The sequence below is a fragment of the Xenopus laevis genome, chromosome 7L (genome assembly GCF_017654675.1).
Source record: "Xenopus laevis strain J_2021 chromosome 7L, Xenopus_laevis_v10.1, whole genome shotgun sequence".
Taxonomy (NCBI): domain Eukaryota; kingdom Metazoa; phylum Chordata; class Amphibia; order Anura; family Pipidae; genus Xenopus; species Xenopus laevis.
Genome location: NC_054383.1, coordinates 108,223,328 through 108,249,630, shown reverse-complemented (window position 1 = coordinate 108,249,630; position 26,303 = coordinate 108,223,328). Strand labels below are relative to the sequence as shown.

The following is a 26,303-nucleotide window of genomic DNA, read 5'->3' as shown; positions in this document are numbered from 1 at the left end:
TAATTGCCCAGATATTGGTTGGAGCAACAGAACAGCCATGAAAGTTAATGGGAACAAGTTTATACATTTGTTATATCATACATTGTTGAAACCAGAAATCATGCTATACTGGTTCTTGTTATCTCTAACAACCCAGAACATTTAGCAAATATGGGTAATAGTAACCATAATGTTATCTTATTTAATGTTTGGTGCAACTAGGGCAACAAAAACCCTGAATTTGTGAAAAGCTCATTTTGACTCTTTAAGGGCTACCCATCGCAGCATAGCTTGGGACATTTTGGTTTCGGCTAAACACACAGAACATAAATGGTTTTCATTCAAAATTATACTAAATCGTTACCTTTTTTCAATTATTCCCTTAAAAAGTAAATGTAGAAGCATTAGGGACAGTCAGAGGGGACTGAAGCTGCATGTATGTATATAAACACTGTAACAAATGTTGTAAAATAGCAATCTGAAAGGCTCATAGTACAAATTGATCCAAGGAATGGTCCAATTTCCATCTAAGCTTCAGAAAATATTTTTTCCCCCCTCTGAGGCAAATTGGAGAGGCTTCGGAAGGGTTTTTTTTGCCTTCTTCTGGATCAACTGCCCGTTAGGCAGGTTATATATAGACTTAAAAGGCTGAACTTGATGGACGTGTGTCTTTTTCAACCTAACTTACTATGTTGGTATGTTGCTTACTATGTTACTATATATGAAATGTAATATTGTAATAATAAATGATAGTGCTAAATGCAGACATCACTTTTTGCCTTTTATTCTGGCTCTCCTAAGCCATGTGCATTTAGTATAGTTTTGCATATTTGAATAGTGCTGTCATATGTACTCTCCTCTGTATCCACTGGAAGGAAGATCATTGTGCTCCACATTATGGGGCACATTTACTTAGCTCGAGTGAAGGATTAGAATAAAAAATACTTTGAATTTCGAAGTATTTTTTTGGCTACTTCGACCATCAAATTGGCTACTTCGACTATGACTTTGAATCGAACGATTCGAACTAAAAATCATTCGACTATTCGACCATTCGATAATCGAAGTACTGTCTCTTTAAAAAAAACTTCAACCACCTACTTCGCCACCTAAAACCTACCGAGCACCAATGTTAGGCTTTCTAAGTAATTTGGGATTGAAGGAAAATCGTTTGATCGATGGATTAAAATCCTTCAAATCGTTCGATTTGAAGGATTTAATCGTTCGATCGAACGGTTATTCATTCGATCGTTCGATCGAATGAATTGCGCTAAATCCTTCAACTTCGATATTCAAAGTCGAAGGATTTAACTTCGAGGGTCGAATATCGAGGGTTAATTAACCGTCTATATTCGACCAACAGTAAATGTGCCCCTATATGTTTAATATCACAGAAAGGGCTGTCAAATAAGAAGACTATTTTTCCAGGATGGGGACTGCCATGTACTGTATGAGTGTTATTATGATCTATTAGACCACACAAATTAAAAATGCAAATGATAAGTTGCTTGATTTTACTTGCTAAATCTACTTGCTAAATCTAGACAAATTTGTCTTTGTTTTGATGCCATTCATTAAAGGTAAGTGTAACCAAGCATACTCCTTGCACTCCCATGTACTCACACTGGATGCAAATTTGATTAAGTTTGCCTACTGACAGTAGAGAATCCTAGAATTAGTCACCCTAAACATGGTGGTGATTCTATTGGTGGTGAATCAATAGCTACAACATGATTTACATGCTAATCCCACTCTGATAATGTTATGTGAAACTTGTGCTTTACAAAAACCAGTATGCACAATAGTACATGTGTTGGTATATCACATGAAACTGTGGCTTGCCCTTTGAAGCTGGAATTTGTGTGAAAACTGTAATATTGGGGGGGAAATCCCATTTTAGACACTGCACTATGGTCTTAAAGGTTGTTCAACTTTGAGTTAACTTTTAGTATGATGTAGAGATTGATTTTCAGAGACAATCTGCAATTGTCTAAAAATTTAACTTAAAGGTGACCCAGCCCTTTACATTTCCCACAAATTTAATTTCACTGAAAAGACCATGTCAGAAGACATTTATTTATCTGCCGATTTATTTAGCTGCATTATTTGTGTTTTATTACTTTAATCATCATTATTATTACTAATAAGGTTTTTAGGTGTATATGGCTGTGCAGAGTGAAGATCCATTCTGTAAACACCTAGGGGCAAATTCATCAAGGGTCGAATATCGAGGGTTAATTAACCCTCGATATTCGACTGGGAATGAAAATCCTTCGACTTCGAATATCGAAGTCGAACGATTCGAAGGATTTTAATCCAACGATCGAAGGATTATCCGTCGACCAAAAAAACTTAGCCTTCCCCATAGGCTAACATTGGGTTCGGTAGCTTTTAGGTGGCGAACTAGGGGGTCGAAGATTTTTCTTAAAGAGACAGTACTTCGACTATCGAATGGTCGAATAGTCGAACGATTTTTTATTTCGAATCCTTTGATTCGTAGTCGAAGGTCGAAGTAGCCCATTCGATGGTCGAAGTAGCCAAACAAACACTTCGAAATTCGAAGTTTTTTTACTTCGAATCCTTCACTCGAGCTTGGTGAATGGGCCCCTTACTGTAATATTAATGTTTAGACTGCTTTAACAAAGATACAAAAATACTCTAATCGTTGTGCAATTAGTTGGGGTTAGTCAAAGAAATCCATTCTTTCCTTAATTAACAGGAACCAAATTTTACATATTCTCAGAAATACATTGTCAACAGAACAGTCTAAGGCTGCACCACCTACAGTTACAATATTTACAGTATACATTGCACTGGGGCTTTGGATTTCTTTTATGGTTGTATAAGAAAATAGTTCATTAGAAATAGTTCAATAGGGATGCATCAAGTTATTTTCAGCTCTTCTCTGGCTGTTACCGTCTGAAAGACTTCAACTCCACACTTTTCTACTGATCACTGAAATAATGGTTTAAACTTGGGACCAGGTATTTAAACAGCACCCTTTATTAACAACCGTACCAGACCATATTAAGTCCCACAAATTCCCTTCCTTTTGTTTTTTGTAACATTAAAGAATATTAATGAAATATATAATAATTCCAAATGACAGTTTAGCTGAAATGGGACAGTTACAGTCAGAAAGGTACCTTATTTGCAAAACATATAATTAAGAATTCTACGGGTCCGATTTACTAAAGGGTGAAGTGACTAACGCGGGCAAAAAATTCGCCAGAATGCCGTAATTTCGGTACTTCGCTAATTTACGGTCACTGGCGTAACTTCGCTAGCGAAGGAGATAGACTCTAGCAGTACTTTCGCTCCCTAACACCTGGTGAATTTGCGCTCTGGCAAATGGACGTAACTACGCAAATTCACTAAGATGTAATGTATTTGCTGTAACATATACGTCCTTTGAACTTTAACTGCCCGCCATATGCAAATTAGCAAACGCTAGCGCAACTTCGCTTGGTGCAGTAACGCTATCGCAACTTCGCCAGTGTTCGGCACCCTGGAGGCAACTTCAGATTTTAGTGAATTAGCGTTGTCCTGGCGAATCTACGCCTGGTAAAGTGTTACGATGTGAGCGAAGCCGTCGCTGGCAAATTTTTGGAGGTTAGTGAATTTGCCCCAATGAATTCAGTACAGGTATCTGCAATGATTAAATAACAAGAAATCCGTGTTCAGTGAGCAATGTGCAAAGAGCATTTACAACAATTTTTTTGTTTTATATATTCTTTATTTTCAAGAAAGCAAAGAAATCATTGCAGAGCATATAAGTACAAGGAGATGCAATATGATAACACATGAGGAAACAGTACATACATCAGTTTCAGCAAGTCTAAAGCAAATTCCAATGAGAGCATATGTCCGTTAGTACGAATAAGCTTCTGTAATAAGCCATCAATCAAATCAAAAGACGTGATAAACAAAAGAAAAAAGGGAGAAAGGAAAGAATGAAAGAGAAGGAAAAGTCACTTGGTCACTCGCCCATCCAACAACAAGGTGCTATCGACAAGCAGAATAGCAAAGTAGACACAAAATATAACAGTCCAGTAAATTCTAGTAAGATCCTAGTCCATGTGTGGCTATTTTCAACGATTTTGTTCCAGGTAAAGTACCCAAGGAGACCAAGTACCTATAAAAGCCTCTTGCGTCATATGGAAATAACTGAGTAACTCCTCCATCCGCATGATATTACCCATTTCACAGATCCATTCAGCAATGGTTGGGGGAGTAACAGATTTCCGGTTGCGGGGGATAACAGATCTAGCTGCTCCTAAGCAAAAACCAATTAACGATCTTTTGTATTTTGTAGCAGAACCTGGTAGTATTGACAACAAACCCACAGCCGGTGTCAGCTGCCATTCTAATCCGGTTAATTTACCCATTATTCGAAATACAGAGGCCCAAAATGGCTGTAGGCTAGTGCAAGACCACCAGATATGTGTAGGAGATCCAGTCTCCCTATTGCATCTCCAACAAAGATTTGAAACAGTAGGGTAAATTGCATGCAGAATATCTGGACATCTATACCACCTGGATAAAATTTTATAATTAGTTTCTTGAGTTTTGCACGCAATGGAGAATTTGTGTGTCAATAAAAAACTATTTTCCCACTGTTGCCTCGTAAATAGTGTTTGCAACTCATTTTCCCACTTAACTGTATATTTAGGTAACACATTATCCGATCCAGGTTCAGATAAATTATACAACACTGATATTGCATGGCGCACTGGTAAATCCTGAGAACACAACACTTCAAAAGCAGAAAGTGACAAATTGCGAGGCCAAGTACTCAACCGCTTCTTTAGCCAGTGTTGGAGCTGTGTATATTTTAGTCGCAAAAGGAAAGTGTCAGCCTCTAGAGGGCATAGGGTCGGCAAAGATACAAGCTGCTGGTTCTGTAAAACTTGAGAACAGTAAAGACTCTCATTATATCTCCTCCCCAAGAAGAGGCCTCGGGTCATACCTGGAGGAAAATCAGGGTTGCCTATTATTGGGGAAAGAGGACCATTACGTGCAATAAGAGATGGTGACACTTTAAGAAATTGATAGGCCTGCAGGAGAGTATCCCTGCATATCTTGGGAAGTGTGCAAGCATCAGGTCGCAATAAGGGGTTCAACCACCATAAGGCCTGTAACGGTCTATCCAGTAATGATTGTTCGATCTGAATCCATTGTTTAGTCCCATGGTGGTGGAACCACTCTAAAATCCTATTAAGTACCGTAGCCCTTAAATATTTTCTCAGACAGGGAAGACTTAAACCTCCACGCGATTTATGTCTTTCTAAGATATTTTTACTTATCCTGGATTTCTTGCCCTCCCATACAAAATCAATAAAAGCAGATTGTAATCTATCAAAAAAACATTTAGGAGGTCGAATGGGTATGGTTTGGAAACAATAAAGAATTCTCGGAAATACATTCATTTTTATTGTGTTTATACGCCCAAACCAGGAGATGTGAAGGGGGCTCCATTTTATGAGATCCTTTTTGATTTGGGTAAGCAAGGGTTCATGGTTAAGTTGGTAGAGCCTATCTAGATCCGCCGAAACATTGACACCCAGATATTTTATTGATGTCGCCCTCCATCGGAATGGATAGTTGGACTGCAGTACACGTTGTATATTAGCTGGTAAGGAAACATTCAATGCCTCAGATTTATCCATATTAATTTTAAAGTTACTAAAATCCCCATACGTCTTAAATTCTGACATCAATACTGGAAGAGATACAATCGGATTGGATATAAAGGTCAACAGGTCATCTGCGTACAAAGCCAATTTATGTGCTTTCCCTTTTATAGCGATTCCAGTAATGTTTGGGTTATTTCTAATTGCTACAGCCAAATGTTCCATAACTAAAGCATATAATAACGGGGACAGAGGGCATCCCTGTCGCGTCCCATTGTGTATTTTCACTGGTTCCGATAAGGTCCCATTTACCCTGATTCTAGCTTGGGGTGTCGAATAAAGTGCCATAATTCGTTGTTTAGCCCTGGGCCCTAATCCGATTTGTGACAAAGTTTCTTGCAGGAAGGTCCAATTGACTCTGTCAAACGCTTTCTCAGCATCAGTAGACAGAGCCAATATAGGGATCCCCTGACGCTGCGCAATATCCATGATTGTAATAACTTTCAAAGTATTGTCTTTAGCTTCTCGGCCCTGAACAAAACCAACCTGATCCGAGTGAATAAGATATGGAAGGTGAATCTGAAGTCGCTCTGCAAGTATCTTGGCATAGAGCTTAGTATCTACATTTAAAAGTGATATAGGCCGGTAACTCGAACAGGCCAAAGGGTCCTTCCCGGGTTTATGAATCAGAGAGATATGAGCATCCAGCATAGTCATGGGGGTTCTAAGAGTAGAATCAAAATTATTGAAAGCAGAGAGTAAGAAATCTGAAATATCATCCTGTACCGTTTTATAAAAGAAAGCAGTAAGCCCATCCGGGCCCGGTGCTTTCCCCGATTTGACATGTTTCATAGTTTGTCATAATTCTGTCATAGTTATCGGGTCCTCCAAGGCATCAATATCAGCCTGCTTAAGACAAGGGAGTGCAGTTCGCTGAATATAATCCTTCAATTTGGCTACAAATTGTTTATCAGTATACAGAGAGTCACACAATACTTTCAGGTAGTTACCACTCTTTTCTTAGTCGGAGTGCTTGGGCCACTTCGCGGTGTATGTTCTCTGACTGTACGGTTCTTTGAAGTAGTAGGGTTGCTCCGTTGATCAGCGGTAGACATGAGCCATTCCCAGGAGTGCCAATTCGGGACCGAAATTTGCGGAAGGTCCAGGTGTTCCAAAAAAGTGGGGACATCCCTAGGAGCCCTGATAGTAATCGGCTTACCATTTCTCAAAACAGACAGGGCAAAAGGGAATCCCCATTTATAGCGTATGTCCTGCTCTTTAAGAAGGTCCAACACAGGCTTGAGTGCTCTCCTCTGACGTAGGGTATTCCTAGAAAGATCTTGGAATAGCCTCACTTTGGCATTAGCAAAATCGATCTCATTTTTGTTTCTGGCTTTCATCATGATGGCCTCTTTCACCTTATAAAAGTGGACTCTACAGATAACATCACGTGGAGTATCAGATAACAGGTCTTTCGGCCTCAATTCTCTGTGAACTCTGTGCAGTATAATAGATTTCTCAGGTTGTTCGCCCAAAAGCGTATTAAACAGGGCAGTTATTGCAGTAGAAAGTTCTTGTTGGCCTATCGACTCAGGAAGGCCTTTGACCCTAATATTATTTCGTCTAGATCGGTTTTCTTGATCATCCAAAAGAGTCTGTAGATGACAGAAACGGGCCTCATATTGAGTGATCGTCACATCCATTTGAGCGATGTGTTCTGAGTTATTGAGAACTGACGTCTCCAATTGAGAATATTTTTCCCCAACGTCAGACAATTTACCATGTAAGGCGGCAATCTCTATCTTTAATGCAAATTCAGTATCATGAACTAGTGTCTCAATATCTCTCCTGGATGGTAATGAGAGAATATGTGCCCTTAATTCCCAATCCATCTGCGTGGTAGCGGTATCATTGTTAGTGCGCGGTGTGCGCTGTCCTAGACCGCCATTTTGAGGTGAATGCTGTGACGCAGTTTGCTGTGGCTGGGGAAATACAGGCTCGAAGGCTTGTTCGGGTCTAGAGACCAAAGTGTCCCCTTTATCCGATGCAGGTTTATCGGAAGCCGTTGCAGGAGGGGGAGATAGAGACAGTTGCCAGTCCTCCCCACTCTCCCATTGCGGCGAGGCCGCTGCAGGTACGGCAGTTACGGGGTCAACGGCAGTTACAGGATCAACATAAGGTAAGGGCACTATACCTGCCAACATATCTGATTCTGCTGGGCAGTCAGTGCTCGTCTCGGGGTCCTCCGGGGAATCAGGCAGACCCTTTACCAAGTGCGACAGTGTCGAAGATGGCGCCTTGTCGGGTGAACCCTCGCGGACATCCGAGCAGGATACAGACCGTCTTTGAAAAAATCTCGTCAAACGAGTCTTTTGAGCAATCTCCAGGTCATCAGGACTTTTCCGACCTCTTTTGTTTTTGCCCATAGCGAAAGATAGGTCCAAAAGCAAGCTCAAAGCTGACTCTGTGCACGGAGCTCAAACAGCTAGCGTCTGCTCGCGGCCATAGCCAAACCACGCCCCCCATTTACAACAATTTAATTATTATCCTGTCTTTCCATTGTGCAGGCCTGCCTGTTTGGACCCTAAGGAACAAGATAATAATATGTATTTTAATTGACCAGTAATAACCTGGACCTGGAACAATTATAATACTGTATGTTTGGGAATTCACTGCAATATAAATACAGAACCACTTTCTTGTCGTCACTATAACAGGACTAGTATTACTTGCCCTTCAGACATGGCGTTGGTAGAGCGTCTCTGGTAATTGTATTATGTTCAACAGTTTATATCTTAACCATTTGAAATATTTTACATAGCAGATCAGTATTAGTCATATAAGTCATATCATATAGTGATATTTAGTGCAAGGCAAAGTTTTTTACTTTGATGTATATGCTTTATGTATAACAGAAAGCTCATAGATACTGTATGCATATCGAGAGATTTTATAGCAGACCAAGACTTATATAGCCCAGGACTTTTGTAAGACTTATCATGTTGGCTACTGTGTAATACTATGTAATACATAAGAAAAAAAGAACCTATTAATGTAATAGGTGTAGTAATACAGTAGTTCGTATTGGTGTAATAAAGGAAAGCATGATTTATTACTACAGGTATGGGTCCTGTTATCCAGAATGCTCAGGATCTGGGGGTTTCCAGATAACAGATCTTTCTGTAATTTAGATCTTCATACCTTAAGTCTACTAAAAATCATTTAAACATTGAATAAACCCTATAGGCTGGGTTTCCAATAAGGATTACCTGTATCTTAGATTGGATCAAATACAAGGTACTGTTTTATTATTAAGGAGAAAAAGGGAATCATTTTTTTAAAAATGTATTATTTGGCTAAAATAGAGTCTATAGGAGACAGCCTTTCTGTACTCCAGATAGCTGGTTTCCGTATAATGGATCCCATACCTGTATTATTTCATTAATACTGTACAACATACTTATTAATGCTTAATACTTATTAAAGTACTTATATGTAAGTACTTATATGTATTGATAATCTTCAAGGTGGCAATACAATGAAAGGATATCAGAGAGACACTTTCCTCTTTTGCCTTCTCCCCAAATATTCCCTCTGGATTTTAAGGCACAGCCAGGGATATAATTGATCAGATCCTCAGTGCAGATCTGTTTCAACCCTATTGGGACTTAACATTGTGGTGTTACGGTTTACAGAGCCATGGAATTGGATGGACAAGAATAAGTAAATGCACTTGAATAGAAAATAACATGCAGCACTTGTTTATGTACCAGATAAAGACAGAGCAGTCTTTTTTCAATTCAGATAATGACTTATATTCATGTACTGAAGTCATGGATGAGATCTGCTCCATGTATATTAATGGAAACAAGAGTGAAAGGGATGTACAATTTTAAATAGTGGTTGACTGAAAACTTCCACAGCTTTATATGCACAATAACCGCTGCTAATACTGGTTTAGTAAGATTGAAGTGTTAAACATGAATTTTTGCTATTTGACAATATGATACTACTTGGGTTTTATTCTCCAACAATTCATTTTATATGTTGCAGCCATTTGGCAAGTTTAATAAATAATTCCCCTTGCTCTAGGGATTATGGCATTTGCAGTACAGGTATGGGAGCCTTTAAATAGAAAGCTCTGGATTATGGAAAGGCTCTATTTTATACAAATAATTAAAAATGTTTAAAATCTATTTCCTATTTCTCTGTAATAATAAAAAGTACCTTGTAAGTTATCCCAACGAAGATATATTTACTGCAATCCTTATTGGAGGCAAAACAAGCCAATTCTGCTTTTTCAATGTTTACATTTTTTTTTAAGACTTATGTATGACGATCCAAATTAAGGAAAGAGCCATTATCTGGAAAACCCCAGGTCCCGAGCATTCTGAATAATAGGTCTCATACCTGTACTTTTGTCTGATGATGAATTGTATTACCACTGTAATGAAACGCAATGACTCATTGTTACTCATTGTTATTACAGTAAATTCCACTGCTTGAACTGGCTGCTGATACTGAGCTGGGCTATTTACATGAGCAATGGGGATCCAGGCTGCAAGTTTCCATCAGAAAGTCTGAAATTTTATGAAAAAGACGGAGACATTATTTTTGGAGCTCTCATTCCTGTGCATCTTGAACCAAGCAACATTAACACAAATTTTAGTACAAAACCTGTACTTCAGAAATGTAAAAAGTAAGCCTGTTTTTTCATGCTGAAACACTGATGTTTTAGATCCCAGTGGTAAAGTAAATACAAGTAATATAACGTTAGCAATACAACTATGTTTGTCTTTTGTATGGGAGGTACAGTGTGTGTGTGTTAGGGATGCACCGAATCCAGGATTCGGTTCGGGATTCGGCCTTTTTCAGCAGGATTCGGATTTGGCCGAATCCTTCTACCTGGCCGAACCGAATCCAAATCCTAATTTGCATATGCAAATTAGGGATGGGGAGGGAAATCGCGTGAATTTTTGTCACAAAACAAGGAAGTAAAAAAAATTTCCCCTTCCCACCCCTAATTTGCATATGCAAATTAGGGTTTGGATTCGGTTCGGGATTCGGCCGAATCTTTCACTAAGGATTCGGTGCATGCCTAGTGTGCATATATAAATATATATATATAAAATCCCAAAATCACAGCACTCTCAATAATCCGTCTCTCGTTGCCTGGGTGCATGCCACTAGTAACACATACGATCCTCCAATGATGAAGCTGCACTCACAGGTCTTATCCAAAGGTATAAAGAGTTTATTAAGAAACGAACGTTTCGGCTGCGTCGCAGCAGACAAAGGCTGAGACGCAGCTGAAACGTTAGTTTACCTTTAGTTTACCTTTAGTTTACCTTTGGATAAGACCTGTGAATGCGGCTTCATCATTGGAGGATTATATAGTGAATAAAGTACCCCCTCTTGTAAAATATAAGGATATTATAAGTTACCGAGGAGTTTCATGACCATATAAAAACACGAGGCCGAAGGCCGTGTGTTTTTATACAGGTCATGGAACTCCGAGGTAACTTCTAATATCCTCATATTTTGCAACTGGGGGTACTTTATTTATTATAATACACAAATTTAAGTGAGTCATGTGACAGAAATGACATCAGAACTCACCGTTTATAACTGATGACATCAGAACTCACCGTTTATAAGGATATAATTTACAGGATATTCATGGCTTTTGTGTATTATATATATATATATATATATATATACAGTATATATATATATATATATATATATAGAAAAAGAGAGAGAAAGTAAGAGTGTGTTGCTCTTACAGTAATATTAGTTGGGCCTACAAGATCCATGCTTTATCCTGAAATGCCAGCTTATAGATTTTATACCCTGTGCCTTAAGGTTTTATGACCAGTCTTTGTAACAGGACCAAATGTTAAGTAACTCAGGAACTTAGAAGAAGACCTCCAATATCATAACTGATCTTTCAATCGTTGTATCTTTTGTGGTTCATTTTTTTATTTCCTGGAAGTGTCGTTCTGTGACTACTAAAGCAAATAAAGTTTGGTCTTGCATAAGAAAGGACATTAACTCAAGGGATGAAAACATAATTTTGCCTCTTTATAGGTCCCTGGTGAGGCCTCATCTGGAGTATGCAGTACAGTTTTGGGCTCCAGTCCTTAGGAAGGATATAAATGAGCTGGAGCGAGTGCAGATTTAAACTATTAGAGTAGACTGACACGGTTGGGGTTGTTTTCTCTGGCGAAAAACAACCACAACCTTGCTTGCGAGGGGACATAATTGCACTTTACAAGTACATTAGTGGACATTATAAACAAATAGCAGGGGACCTTTTAACCATAAAAAGGATCAACACACCAGAGGCCACCTCTTTATACTAGAGGAAAAGAACTTTCATTTGAAGCAGCATAGTTGGTTCTTCACAGTAAGGGTAGTGAAGTTAGGGAATGCCCTGGTGGGTGATGTTGTGATGGCTGATTCTGTTCGTAGTGGCTTGGATGATTTCTTGAACAAGCATACTATCCAAAGCTATTGTTATCTTAATATCTACAGTAAGTTACAATGGATACTAGTACACTGTATATAGTTGAGTGTAGGTCTGTATAAGTGTGTGTATATGTGCATTGGGATTCGTTTGGAGGGGTTGAACTTGAGGTCTTTTTTCAACCCAGCTTAACTATGTAACTATAGATATTACAAACTTATAGATATTACAAACTTATATGCATATCCAGCTCCCCATGTACAAAGTAAGGCTTAAGGCCAAGTTCATCTGCATGTAAAAGGGGTTTGGTTATCAATCTACACTGCATAACTACTTAACTCTGATTTGGCAAGGGGGAATAGACTATAATAAAACTTTCTATACATATATTTTATGACTGAAGGCTTTTGGTAAAATGGCTTGTTTTCTTTTTACCAATGTGCAGCTTTCACAGAGCACTAGGCAAATAATTTTTGTTTTCTTTTAGAATGCAATGATAATTACCTATTATTATTATTATTATTAATAATAATAATAAAATGTACTTTTAGAGAGCCCATTATGGAATATAAACATTTTATTTTAATGGTTTTATACAATAAACATGTTGATAAAAATTGTACGTGTTCAGTGGAAATGTGTTTCTGTTCCTCTTAGGCTTTCTGTTTACTGTTATCTACATGTACTCGCCATGGTCTTTGCTGTTAATGAGATAAATGATGATCCAGAAATCCTGCCGAACATTACACTGGGTTTTCGTATATATGACTCCTGCTTTAATGAAATGCTTGCAGTTGATGGAGCTCTACAGCTTCTCTCTGGGACTGAAAAAGCAATTCCTAATTACATATGTGAGAAAATATCCAAGATGGTGGGATTAATAGGCGATCTTCAGTCTTCCAATTCTGTTGCTGTTGCAAGAATGTTGGGTCTGTATCGATTTCCTCAGGTAAGTGAAAATGTTGTGCACTGTAGACAGTACATCATTCACTTCCATCTACCTTTCTTCCCTTGTTAGAATACTAATTGGAAAATTTAAAAAACATTGTACAATTTAAAATGCCATGGGTGCCCATAAGAGTAGAATTTGAGTTTTATTGCATTACATATATACATTCATATGTACATAATTATATCAGGATTTGTGACCTGTAGGTTTAGGATTTCTAATCTATGCATGCACTATACTAATGTCACCCATTTCAATTCCTTGTGAAGTTTAAATCAATTTTATTTTGTACCATCATTAAAATAAATGCATAAAATTTCATTCCAGATAAGCTTTGGGTCAGCGCTGTCCTATCTAAGTGATAAAATCAGCTTTCCTTCTTTCCTGCGCACAACAATAAATGATAAGATACAACCTTACTATTTCAGTATCCTGATGATCCATTACAACTGGACCTGGATAGGAATTTTGGCTGCAGACAATGATTTTGGTCTCTATGACAGTGAGCTCATGAGAAAAGATATTGAAGCCGCTGGGATTTGTGTGGCTTTTTTTATGCGGATATCTGCCCAACACACCAGAGATCAGTCACTCTCTATTCTCCAAGTTGTGAGAAAATCAAGTGCCGTGATAGTTTTATTATATTGCTCAATGCTGGAAATAATCCCATTCATGAAAGTAGCCACTGAAGAAAATATAACTGGAAAGGTCTGGGTTTCTAGTGGCAGTTTTATGGCATCTCCTATATTTTCATACAAAGAGTTTTGGAAGACATTAAATGGTACCATTGGGTTAAAATTCCCTTTAACCGTAATCCCTGGATTTGGAACATTTCTTTTTAGTATTCATCCTTCTTTATACCCAAAAGATATCTTCATGAAATTATTTTGGGGAGACAGTTTTGGTTGTGTGTGGCAAAATGAAAATGATAAGCCTGAATCACCAGTCAATGGGACATTCTATTGTACAGGGCAGGAAAATCTTAGAACTTTAGAAAACCGAGGTTATAATGCAGCAGCATCAGGGTATGCTATTCGTGTTTACAATGCTGTTTATACACTCGCCCATGGTATAGATAATATGATTTCATGCAGGTCTGGATCACCATGCTTGAACACAAGTGGTCTGCACCCATGGAAGGTAATAAAATATGAAATTCCTTCTATATATTAGGAATTATTGCCTAATTTCTGTTTGCTTAAACGGCCGGTATGAAGTTGATAATAGTCTCCACTTTGAATTAAGTTCTTACTAGTAAGTAAAAGGGATACATTTCCAATGCTGGGGGAAAGGATAATGGCAAAATGTGGGGCTGCCCCACTAGAAATATTGGCCTTTTATGGGAGTTTTCAAAGCCCATGTGGAAGAATATTAGGTGACTCCTATAATAGTATAAAGAGCAGCATATAGGAATCTCTCTTAAAGGGGTGGTTCAGCTTTAAGTTAACTTTTAAGTATGTTATAGAATGACCAAGTCTAAACAATTTTTCAGTTGGCCTTCATTATTTATTTAGTATAGTTTTTAAATTATTTGTTTTCTGCTTCTGACTCTTTCCAGCTTTAAAATGGAGGTCACTGACCCCATCTAGAAAGAAAGGCTCTGTAAGACTACACAGGTGATGTTATTGTGAGTTTTTATTGCCCATAATACTATTCAGACCATCCCCTAATTATATTCCAGTCTCTTATTCAGATGAGTGCATGGTTGCTATGGCCATTTGGACTCCAGCAACCAGATTGCTGAGATTGCAAACTGTAGAGCTGCTGAATTAAAAGCGAAAAATAACTACAAAAACCACAAATACTAAAAAATAACAACCAATTGCAAATTGTCTCAGAATACTGATCTCTGCATCATAGTAAAACTTAACTCAAAGGTGAACAACCCCTTTAAGATCAGTGATGGTCCAGAGTATATGAAAATAAGTTAAATAACAACACACGTACAACTTGCACCCAAATACACTACTTGCACTTACAGATAGTGCAGTCAGCACCAGTACACTCAATCAGCCTGCTTTGAAGAATAGTAGTGTGCATGTCTGTTGACAAAAAAAACTGAAACTGAATTGGAAGAAAAGTTATTTCTCCTCGAATTGAATCTCGTCTTGAATCTTGAGTTTTCACATGATTAGCCATAAAATAACTTTTTCTCACTGAATTCAATCTGGCCCTTTGTGCATTGATGTGCTGGGAGTGATGCAATCCTTGCTTAATTTTATAACGCTTAATTATTATTTAATCACTCACAAATGGCTCCAAGGATTAGCATACTGCAGGTAAGCATAAAACCTGGGTCAGCTTAATGACACTACCATGTAGTTTTGATTGATTTTCTAAATCATCATACTGCACAGGGTGAAACTGTGTACACCAAGCTGTAGAGTCAAAATTAAAGGGGAACTCCACAAAAACATAACTTAAGCTTTTTGTTAAGTAAACATAATTTCAAGCAATGTTGCAATATACATCAATTAAAAAATATTCAAACTTCAGATGGTTTCTAACAGTTCCCTAAGCCTAGCCCCCTGCTCTCCTGCTGATCTGTCTGACTACTTTGCTGAGCTGGCTGACTACTGTTACTTTGTATCAACAGCCAGCTGTCTTTAGCCTAAATCCTCCAAGCCCCACAATTCCCTGCACATGTGATTTCAATAAGGAATGGAACATCACAATGCATTGTGGATTGTGTAGTTCCATGATGTCTGTAAGCTGTGCAGAACTTGTTACAATTTGTAACATCAGTGTTTTAGTCCCTCCTTCCCTGACAGTATTTCAAATGATGCAGAAAGACAAGAGCTGTTAACCAGCTGGATTTTCGCATAGAAAATGGCAGTTGTTCATACTTTTTGAAGTACTGATAACTGTGATGGGTATATTAGGGGTTTCTGTGTTATGTGGGCTTCTTTATCAAATTTTGGTTTGGAAGCTGGCGTTCCCCTTTAACACAACAGTGGAAAACTGGGCATCAAATTTCTTTGAAATACAGTATGCTGTTGTTTGTCATTTGTCAGAAATTGCTTCTGTCTCCCATAGAATTATTTACATGCTCAGGTATTTTCAATTGATTATCACAAGTTACAATATTCTCCTACACTTCCTTACCATTTCAGTAAGGGTTTCTTCTTAATCTTTACTTAAGAAATCAAAATCACAAAAAGCATGTTACTCTTCTCCTAAGTTATTAAAGTAGAACTAAACCTTTGTCCCCCTCCCTCCACCCCTCTCCAATGCGCCCACCACTGCCCCTGCTCTAAGCTCAGTATTGTATTTTTCTCCAAAGTCTCCCTTTCTGCTGACCTGCTACAAATTTGCAGAGTTGTGAAGTGGTTTTCAAAGGCGCCATCTTCTGTCTGCTTCTGATTGTCTTCTGTAGAGCAGCAACACGGATATTGGAGGCGCATGCACAGTTCAATCTATGTCCTGTACCAGCTTCTACTGCGCATGCTCCCACAAGATCTTATTGGTAACGACAGAAGAGAATTAGAAGACTGACAGAAGATGGTCCCTTTGACCAAAATAATTTCTAACCTTTGCAACTTGTTTCACGGTGTGGATTCTTCTACATCAATATCTTCATTCCATAATGAAGCCAGATTCTAACTTGCTGTCACCGGATATATTTGACATTCTTTTATAATGTGGTGGGAGAAACTTGGAACAGTTCTTCTGCCTAAAATGATCTGTAACGGTTAGCTTCCCCATCAGTCATCACACACACACGTATAATATAATTATGGCATAAATGTAATAATACTGGAGAGAAGTAAAATCACATTTCTTACATCTCTGTAAAGAATTGTGTAGATGGCCTTCAGCTGTCCCAGTTCTTTTATTTTATTTAGTCTTTTTTATGTGTAGTTGTCAAACTTTCCCTTGTCCCCATTGTTTCAGCAAAATAATTTTGAAGATGTTTCATTTTATTCTATTTTTTGTATAGAGCATACATTCACAGGCATTACATATTTACATATACGTTGTTATTGTTCATTGCATTATATTCTGATTTACAATTATTGTTTGGTTGTTTTTAGATTTTGCAGTATGTGAAGCGTGTGAGGGTAAAAAACACTGCTGGCCAGGAGTTGTTCTTTGATGAGAATGGGGACCTGATATCTTACCTTGAGTATGTGAACTGGCAAGCTCTTCCCAATGATGAAACACAATTTGTCAATTTTGCAGTATTAACAAAAATTCCTGAGAGTCATATTGTTCTAAATAACAACACTATTTTCTGGAGTGGAGGTTACACAAAGGTACAAATAGTATTTTATAATACCTTGAAAGACTCCCCATTTGGGTCTTGCCAGAAGTAGTTGCTGCAGGCATTTGCAATTTTCATAATTATTCCTGAGAACATCATCCATTGCCATCTACTCATCCACCCATCTAGTGGGTAAAGAAGTTCCAACACTGTTTTTGGGTCCACTAGGGGACCAGCGAGTCTGCACTTACAGGCATAATGCTGCCACACATTTGCTATGTTACACATAATACTAACAGCCATGTATTCTTATGCACCAGGTCTTATGTGTTTGTGAAGATTCTCATTCATCCAGGCCATGGTATATCTTTAGAAATAAGTCAAATGAACTGGACTTGCTGTGTTATTTCTTCAAGACCTTTTGACGGTAAACAGATTATGCTGATTGGAGCAACATTCCAGGGTATTTATACCAGAAAGATCTTTTTACAAGTCATTCTGATTTGATAAAGCCAGTCGGATGACTGGTGAACCATCTTCAAGAAAAAACACAGCAAGTCCAATTGATTTGACTTATTTCTACAGATATACCAGGTATTATGAAGTCTTCTGAGCTTCAGCTTTCAAGAACTTCAGGAGCAAAGACACTCACTTTGTACTAAAAAAAACATTAAGATTAATATATATTTCTTTAAAATGTTTCAGAGCTTTCACCTCATCCATAACCTTCCTACCTTTGATCAGGCCACAAACAGTAGAGAAAAGTATATATTTAAGAAAAAGTTACAATTTTATTGCCCAATGCGGACTGCATGCATTTCAACATACAGTGTATTCCTAAATAATGCTAGCAAGTACAGATAATGTTGGTTTGCCAGACCATCACTTTAACATTCATATGAAATCCAATTCTGTTTTGTAATGAGCAACCAATTTAGAAGTAATCATAATACAAAGGTTCAGGGTCTCAGGGTCTTTTTTTTTATACTTTTAGTACTTTGCTCTAGTCCATTCTGTTGCTTCTCATTTTTGCTCTACAACTCCATGTTTTGGGAGACCTATAGAACTGAGCCTGTGGCCAAAAGTAATAGAAGAGATATCAGTCAAGACTGGGGTTAGCCGGTCACTGCATGTTGTGGGTACCAGTTATTTAGGTTTTTCTTTAAAATACGATCCGAAAATGATATCCCAAACTCTAAAATGCTAAGGGGAAGATTTATCGAATAGAAATCCCGAAGAACTCCCAGCAGTTAAATTTTTACCTTGTTTATTATGTTTTTAACACATTCACACATTTATAAAAACTGATACGTCAGTTCATCAGGATATGTTTGACTACTGTGAGCAGTAGAACACCATTTTGTTCTAGGGAGTCATTGCACCTGTATTTGAAAATAGAATTGATTAAGGCTCCAAAACACCACAATACAATACTGGTTTTCAGTTCTAAAGTATATAAGAGTATAAGCAAAATGCATTTAACTTTGAAAACACTGTAATACAAATATATTCTAATAACATATACTGTACTTCAGGCACCAACATCCAAATGCAGCGCCAGTTGCCCCCCAGGATACAGAAAGGCCCCACAGAAGGGACAGCCTGTCTGCTGCTTTGACTGTATCTTATGCTCAGAAGATGAGTTTAGCAATGAAACGGGTAAGCAAAATAACATACTTTGCTCAAAATTGTCAACAGTTTTGTGGAATGTTTTCAATTATTGTAACTCTTATTATACATTGTATTGATTAAACATATTGCCAAATTAGAAGGCAAAATATTAAACAGTTAAATTCTCAAAAAAAACGTAGTTTTCTCTAAAAAACCTTGGTTTATTGGTAAAATCACAATGTATGTTGCATAACAGTGGTAATGGGAAGCTCTGTAATGGGTGGCAGGGTCTTGGTATTTATCTCAGAAGATGTACAATATTTTTAATTGACACTCAATAAACGGCACCTTCAAGAAGTCGTAAAAGAAGAAATTGTTCTTATATTGTTTATGGAAAGGCTTGTTATGTTTTTAGACGTTCATAATCAGTTTTATTTTTTCTGTATTAGATTTAACAAGTTGTATGAAGTGCCCTGAAGACATGTGGGCAAATATGGAAAACAATGACTGCTGGATGAGGAACTTGGAATTCCTATCTTTCAAAGAGGCCTTAGGGGGCACATTAGCTACTATTTCTGTTCTAGGATCTCTCTTTCCTCTCAGCATCCTGACAATTTTTATAAAAAATGCAGAAACTCCTGTTGTAAAAGCTAATAACCGGAACCTCAGTTACCTCCTCCTTCTTTCTCTGTTTTTCTGCTACCTCTGTGCCTTAATGTTCATTGGTTTCCCTAATTCTATAACCTGTATTCTCAGGCAGTTTATATTTGGGATCAGTTTTGTCATGTGCATTTCATGTATCTTGGGAAAGACAATGATGGTGGTGATCGCCTTCAACCTCACCCAGCCAAGGAGCAGCAGGAGAATGTGGTTGAATTCTCGAGTAACTAACACCCTGGTGCTTGTGTGCACAGCTATACAAGTGATTATATGTGCTGGGTGGCTTGCACACTCTCCTCCCTTTGAATATCATGACAAGAAATCGAAGATGGGCACCATTATTGTGGAATGTAACAAGGGATCACCTGTTGCTTATTCATGCACAATGGGATATATGGGATTTTTAGCTACTTTGTGCTTTGTAGTTGCTTATTTTGCCAGAAAATTGCCAGGTAGTTTCAATGAGGCCAAACTGATCACCTTTAGTATGTTGATATTTGAAGCTGTTTGGATCTCCTTCATCCCAGCCTACCTCAGCACCACAGGGAAGTACATGGTGGCAGTGGAGATATTTGCCATGTTATCTTCAAGCAGTGGATTAGTGGCATGTATATTTTTACCCAAGGTCTACATTATTGTTCTCAGGCCAGAGATTAACAATAAGGACAGAAATAAACTGTATTTATCAAAGTAATCCTTCTGCAATACTCAATTGTATCAGTTATAACATTTTACTTAGCACCTCTAGATCAATTTCTTTCATGGGAACAGCAGGGGTTTAAAACCCCTTGTGAAATTACTCTGCCATGACATCATAAAACGAATGTAGAAAAGGTTGTGAATACAGGTACACTAACGTAGAGTATGTGCTGCAAAGTATTTTTGTTCACATGTTTTGAGCAGTGGATTTTTATGATAAAGAGTCAATGCTGCATCGGTGTACCTGTATCCACAGCCTTCATCACTTTAATTTTAATACAGCTTCACTGGGAACAGAAGCAGTGGGATAGGTACAAGAACTACTAAGGGCCAGTTGCAGCTGGTCTAGCTTCATGTCTGCTAACAGCATAAAACCATATATGCTGACATCATCAATACCATCCTTTTAATGTAAAATGCAGTTTTGTGGCTTATGATGCCAATATGTAGCTGTTTGCCATTTATTAGGACCGTCCTTCAACACTGACCAAAGAAAAAGTTCAGTCATAGGTGGTATAAGTATATTTATGAGTACTTGGATGTATACAATAGGGCCTTTTATACAAATATGTTTAATCTGGAGAGCCCTAGCAATTTGTCCTCTGTACTAAATGTTTTGGTTACATAGCTACATGAATTTTTTTAATTTAGTTGTACCTGTAACTGTGAGAAATCTTCAGTTGTAAAAACTGAGCAAATATATATATATATAATACACAAAAGCTATATCTTGTAAATGATATCCTTATAAACGGTGAGTTCTGATGTCATCAGTTATAATCGGTGAGTTCTGATGTCATTTCTGTCACATGACTCACTGAAATTTGTTTATTATAATAAATAAAGTACCCCGTGTTACATAATATGAGGATATTAGAAGTTACCTCGGAGTTCCATGACCTGTATAAAAACACTTTTTTATGGTCCAGGGCCCCCCTCTGGCCCCTCCTGCTGCGCCGATGCGTTGCCCGCACAAATTTTTTAAGAAGCGGACCCAGTCTGGTGAGGCCTACAAGAGCCGGGGGCCCACTGGGTTTTTTCCCAGTGTCCCAACCCTGTTCATAGGTAAGCTCAGAATAAAAAGTAGCTCTAAAAATAAACTAAATCAAACCCCTAGTTTCTCATACACAGCTTCATACAATTAGAAAAACTGCATCATAACGTATGTGACCAAAATATTCTTGCCATACAGGCTGGTTAAAATCATATTGGGCTTGGGTATGACCTTGATGTTTCTGGGGCTGCTTTGGGCTGATCTAAATGATGAAGACCACATTTTAGCAGTTTGAATGTGACAATGGTGCCTAGTATTTTGAAAGCTATTATCATCATTCCAAAAATACCGCAGAGATTAAATTGAAATACTCCCAGCTTTAACTTAAATAGACAGTGGACACCTACCTACACATTTGTTTAACATGCGCACAATGAAGCGTTGAAAATTAAAAGCAAGTTGGAAAGCACTAAAAGACCATTGTTTTGTTTTACCCTTAGCACCTACCTCTCCCTCTGTAGTCAGAATTTTTTTTTTAAAAGATCGTAATACCAAAAAAACATGGGTTTGGTATTCATTTACATATAATGCACTGTACCATGTCCTGGTGCTTCAGAAACAGAATTATAGTTTCTATAAATAGGCTGCTGTGTAGCCATGGGGGAGGGGCTCATTCAAGCTTAAATTGGGTCATAGAGCACAAGTTTACTTAGCAGATAACAGATCAGATGAGTAGAATACAAGGGTTTTAATATCAGGAGTCAGATATCATTCATTTTCATGCATTTACAGTATGGTAAATATTTTTACGTATGATTTCATTGCCGTACACAAAGGGAATAATGGCATTATTACTTCATGCTCAAAGCTGAAGTTTGAAGTTGCGCTAGCGTTACTGCGCCAAGCAAAGCAAAGTTGCGCTAGCATTGCCTAATTTGCATACGGCGGGAAGTTGAAGTTCAATGGACGTATATTTTGCAGCAAATACATTACAGAAGCCCAGGGAACCTTAATAAAAGAAAATAGAGTTGTTATATTGCCCTACACATGAGCCCAGTGTATAGTTTATGTGCCATATGTTAGGAAATATAGGGGGGAAGCGGGTTACCCCAAAAGAACTTTACACTGTTTTGCAGCTTATCACCCTGAAAAAAGGAAAATATGCCAGCATTTTATGGGACTTAGAATTTTTTTAAACGAAATTTTGCGGAAGTCCTATCTACTTTATTGCCCTTCGCCAGGTCTGAGGTGGTGAAGGCAAGTCTGGCGCAAGAGGTAACGTTCAGTAAAATCTGCATCTCAGTGAATTTGTGTAGTTACATCCATTCACCAGAGAGCAAATTCGCCAGGCGTTAGGGAGCGAAGTCCTGCTAGAGTCTATCTCCTTCGCTAGCGAAGTTACGCCAGCGACCGTTAGTAAATCGGCGAAGCACCAAAATAACGTCACACTGGCGAAATTTCACCACCATTAGTCACTTTACCCTTTAGTAAATTTGCCCCCTTGTGTGTGACAAAAACATTAACCGTTTGTATTAAATATCAACTTTTAGTCTAATAGTGATGGACTCGTATGGGTAATCACAAATAACTTACATTTCACTGAAACATGTAACTGACTGTATCCTGTTTGTCAAAAGCATATTTAAAAAGCAGGAAATGTAGTTTGTAGAAATTTTTGTGACGTCAAAAAAAAGTGAAATGAAAAACGTAAATGAAATGAAATACCTAGGGGCCGATTCATCAATAGTCGAATATCGAGGGTTAATTAACCCTCGATATTCGACTGGGAACTAAAATCGTTCGACTTCGAATATCGAAGTCGAACGATTTAGCGCTAATCCTACGTTCGATCGATCGAAGGATTTTTCGTTCGATCGAACGATTTTAATCCAACGATCGAAGGAAAATCCTTCGATCAAAAAAAGGTTAGCAAGCCTATGGGGACCTTCCCCATAGGCTAACATTGACTTCGGTAGCTTTTAGCTGCCGAAGTAGGGGGTCGAAGTTTTTTTTAAAGGGAAAGTACTTCGACTATCGAATGGTCGAATAGTCGAACGATTTTTCGTTCGAATCGTTCGATTTCGTTCGAATTCGAACGAATTTAACCAATTCGATGGTCGAAGTACCCAAAAAATACTTCGAAATTCGAATTTTTTTAATTCGAATCCTTCACTCGAGCTTAGTGAATCGGCCCCCTAATGTCAATAGCATTTCAATGGCTTTGAAAAAATACTGATGGAAACAAAAAATACCAGCAAAGAAAAATTGAGTGAAATTATTTTCATATAATTCTACAAACAAGAAAATAAAAAAGAATATTGAAAAATTCTGACAATTTTTATTATTTTAATGTTTTTAATCAGGGTACTTGTCTTCTTATACATAGGGCCAGATTCAGTTCAGTGAGAAAACGGCATCTCCTGGTTTATCACGTGAAAACTCATGGACGAGATTCAATTTGGCGAGAAAAAACATTTTCTTTTAATTCATTTCTGGTTTTTTTCCCATAGACTTCAATAGAGTTTTTTGGTAGATTCAATTCAGTGAGAAAAAAAGTTTATTATTTGAAAATTCATGTAGGGGATTCAATTTGAGATACAATTCAATTCAGAAAAACATCTCACAGTTTATCACGTGAAAACTCAATTGAAGTCTATGGGAAAAAACTGGAATTGAATGAGGAGAAAAGTTTTTTCTCCTCACCTTGAATCTGGCCTGATTAAACCAGGAGATAACTTTTTCTCACTGAATTGAATCTGGCCCTTCATGTGAGAAACAGTGAGATTTGGAAATATGTCTTACAATTTTGATAAATAGTCTTATGTAGTCAATTCAAATTCATAAACCCTATACAATTATACGATATAAGTCAATATAAGTCATTTAAGAAATGAATTTCCAATGCACAACATACACTCTTTCAGCTGTAATGATAAGATGTTATTTGCCTGACTTTCTAACACAAAGGCCTGTCTTTCTGTGGACTCTGAGGAGTAACATAATGATATGAATCGGCCATTAATTACCTGGACATGGCACATTTATCAGTATGATACATTAGGGAAATCTCTGCAATATAAATACAGAGCTACTTTGTTGCTATAACAGTCACAGACATATTACTACTCTTCTATACAACATGCTGTTGGTGGCTCTTTTCTGGTAATCATCAAATACTCACAGAATGATTATACTGTATAGGTATGGGATCTGTTATCCAGAATGCTCAGGACCTATGGCTTTCCAGATATGGGATCTTTTCGTAATTTGGATCTTCATACCTTAAGTCTACTCGAAAATCATGTAAACATTAAATAAACCCAATAGGCTGGTTTTGTTTCCAATAAGGATTAATTATATCTTAGTTTGGATCAAGTACAAGGTACTGTTTTATTATTGCACAGAAAAAGCAAATCATTTTTAAAAATTTGGATTAAACGGAGTCTATGGGAGATGGGCATTTCGTTATATGGAGCTTTCTGGATAACAGGTTTTCAGATAACAGATAAAACAATAAGACGTTTTACATATACAGGAAAGAAACAAAGTCTTATTACAAACTGATACCTATTAATAGAAACTTACACTTTGAAATACTTTTATATTGTGTTTATTTTTTGTACACTTGTTTTTCAGACACGAAAACAGAATAAATACACTGAGACTCTTTTAATTCCAATGCTAAGCTGCCATCCCCAGCAATATTTTCTAAATACAGATGGATCCTACTTTGTTTAGTAGTTTGACTCGCTATCTCGCACCATGTCACTGAATTTAAATAGTTTATATAACAAAATAGATTCCTGAGTTAGGTTGAAAAAAGACACATGCCCATCAAGTTCAACCTTTTAAGTCTATATACTGTATAACCTGCCAAACTGCCTGTTGATCCAGAGGAAGGCAAAAAAAACCCATTTGAAGCCTCTCCAATTTGCCTCAGATGGGGAAAAAAATCCTTCCTGACTCCAAGATGGAAATCAGACCAGTCCCTGGATCAACTTGTACTTCTAGCTATCTTTCTTAAGCCTGTATTCCCTCACTTGCTAAAAAGTCATCCAACCCCTTTTGAGTCCATTACACCTGTGTAATGAATTTAAATGATTTATTTGTTGTGGTTATTGTATTACAGTAAAGCCTTCTACCCAGACTGGCTGCTGATACTGAGCTGTGCCATTTACATGAGCAATGGGGATCCAGGCTGCAAGTTGCCATCAGAAAATCTGAAATTTTACGAAAAAGATGGAGACATTATTGTTGGAGCTCTTATCCCCGTGCATCTTGAACCAAGCAACATTAAAGCAAATTTCACCACAAAGCCCTCAATGGGGAAATGTAACAAGTAAGGCTTTTTGTTGTTACTGTAGCTGTTATTACTCTCGGTGTGATGATACTATATAGAATTAAAATTGTTATTCAAAATATATCCCACATATATTTATATCATATATATTTATAATAGGCTACTTTGCGATACGGATTCTGATGAGTTGAATAAAAACTCTATGAGCAGTTATCCGCTCTTTGTATGTAATCTGTAAACAGTATTTTGACTCTGCAATGAGAAATACATTGGCTCTGCATATTTATGCACAAATAATAATAATAACTAGATGGTAATACACTATGCAGCCTATGCCACATTGAAATCCCAAAGGTGAAAAAAATGAGAACTGCAAATTATTAGCATCAGCAGAAAGTACAATAAAAAAAAAGTTAGCGATACAAGCCATAATTTATATAACCAATGAAAATACTAAGGGGTATATTTATCAAAGAGTGAAGTTAGAAAGCTCCACGTTTAGCTAGAGTGAAATTCCGCCACTCTCCATTCATTCCTATGGCATATTTATCACGGGGTGAACTTTCACTTTCACCCATTGATAAATACTCTTTTAAAAATGTCATAGAAATGAATGGAGAGTGGCGGAATTTCACTCTAACGACCAAGGAGATCTCTAACTTCACTCTAAGAGTAAAACAGTAGGTAAATAGTGCACCTATATCAATGAAAAACTGTCAGCAAGACAAATAGGTGATCAAATCACAATCAGGCCCAGATTTGTGGTGAGGCCACAAAGGCCCGGGCCAGCAAAATATTAGGGGCG

At 37.5% G+C, this 26,303-nt stretch overlaps 1 protein-coding gene across 1 annotated transcript; it reads left to right on the top strand.

Annotated features, from left to right (window-relative positions):
• Nucleotides 1-12,772: 12,772 nt before the first annotated feature.
• Nucleotides 12,773-20,199, top strand: LOC121395494 (extracellular calcium-sensing receptor-like). Its single transcript, XM_041569064.1, has 5 exons — nt 12,773-13,030; nt 13,358-14,170; nt 17,065-17,286; nt 18,770-18,893; nt 19,295-20,199. Exons 1-5 carry the CDS (start codon nt 12,773-12,775, stop codon nt 20,197-20,199), a joined length of 2,322 nt encoding a protein of 773 aa, XP_041424998.1.
• The last annotated feature ends 6,104 nt before the right edge of the window (nt 20,200-26,303 follow it).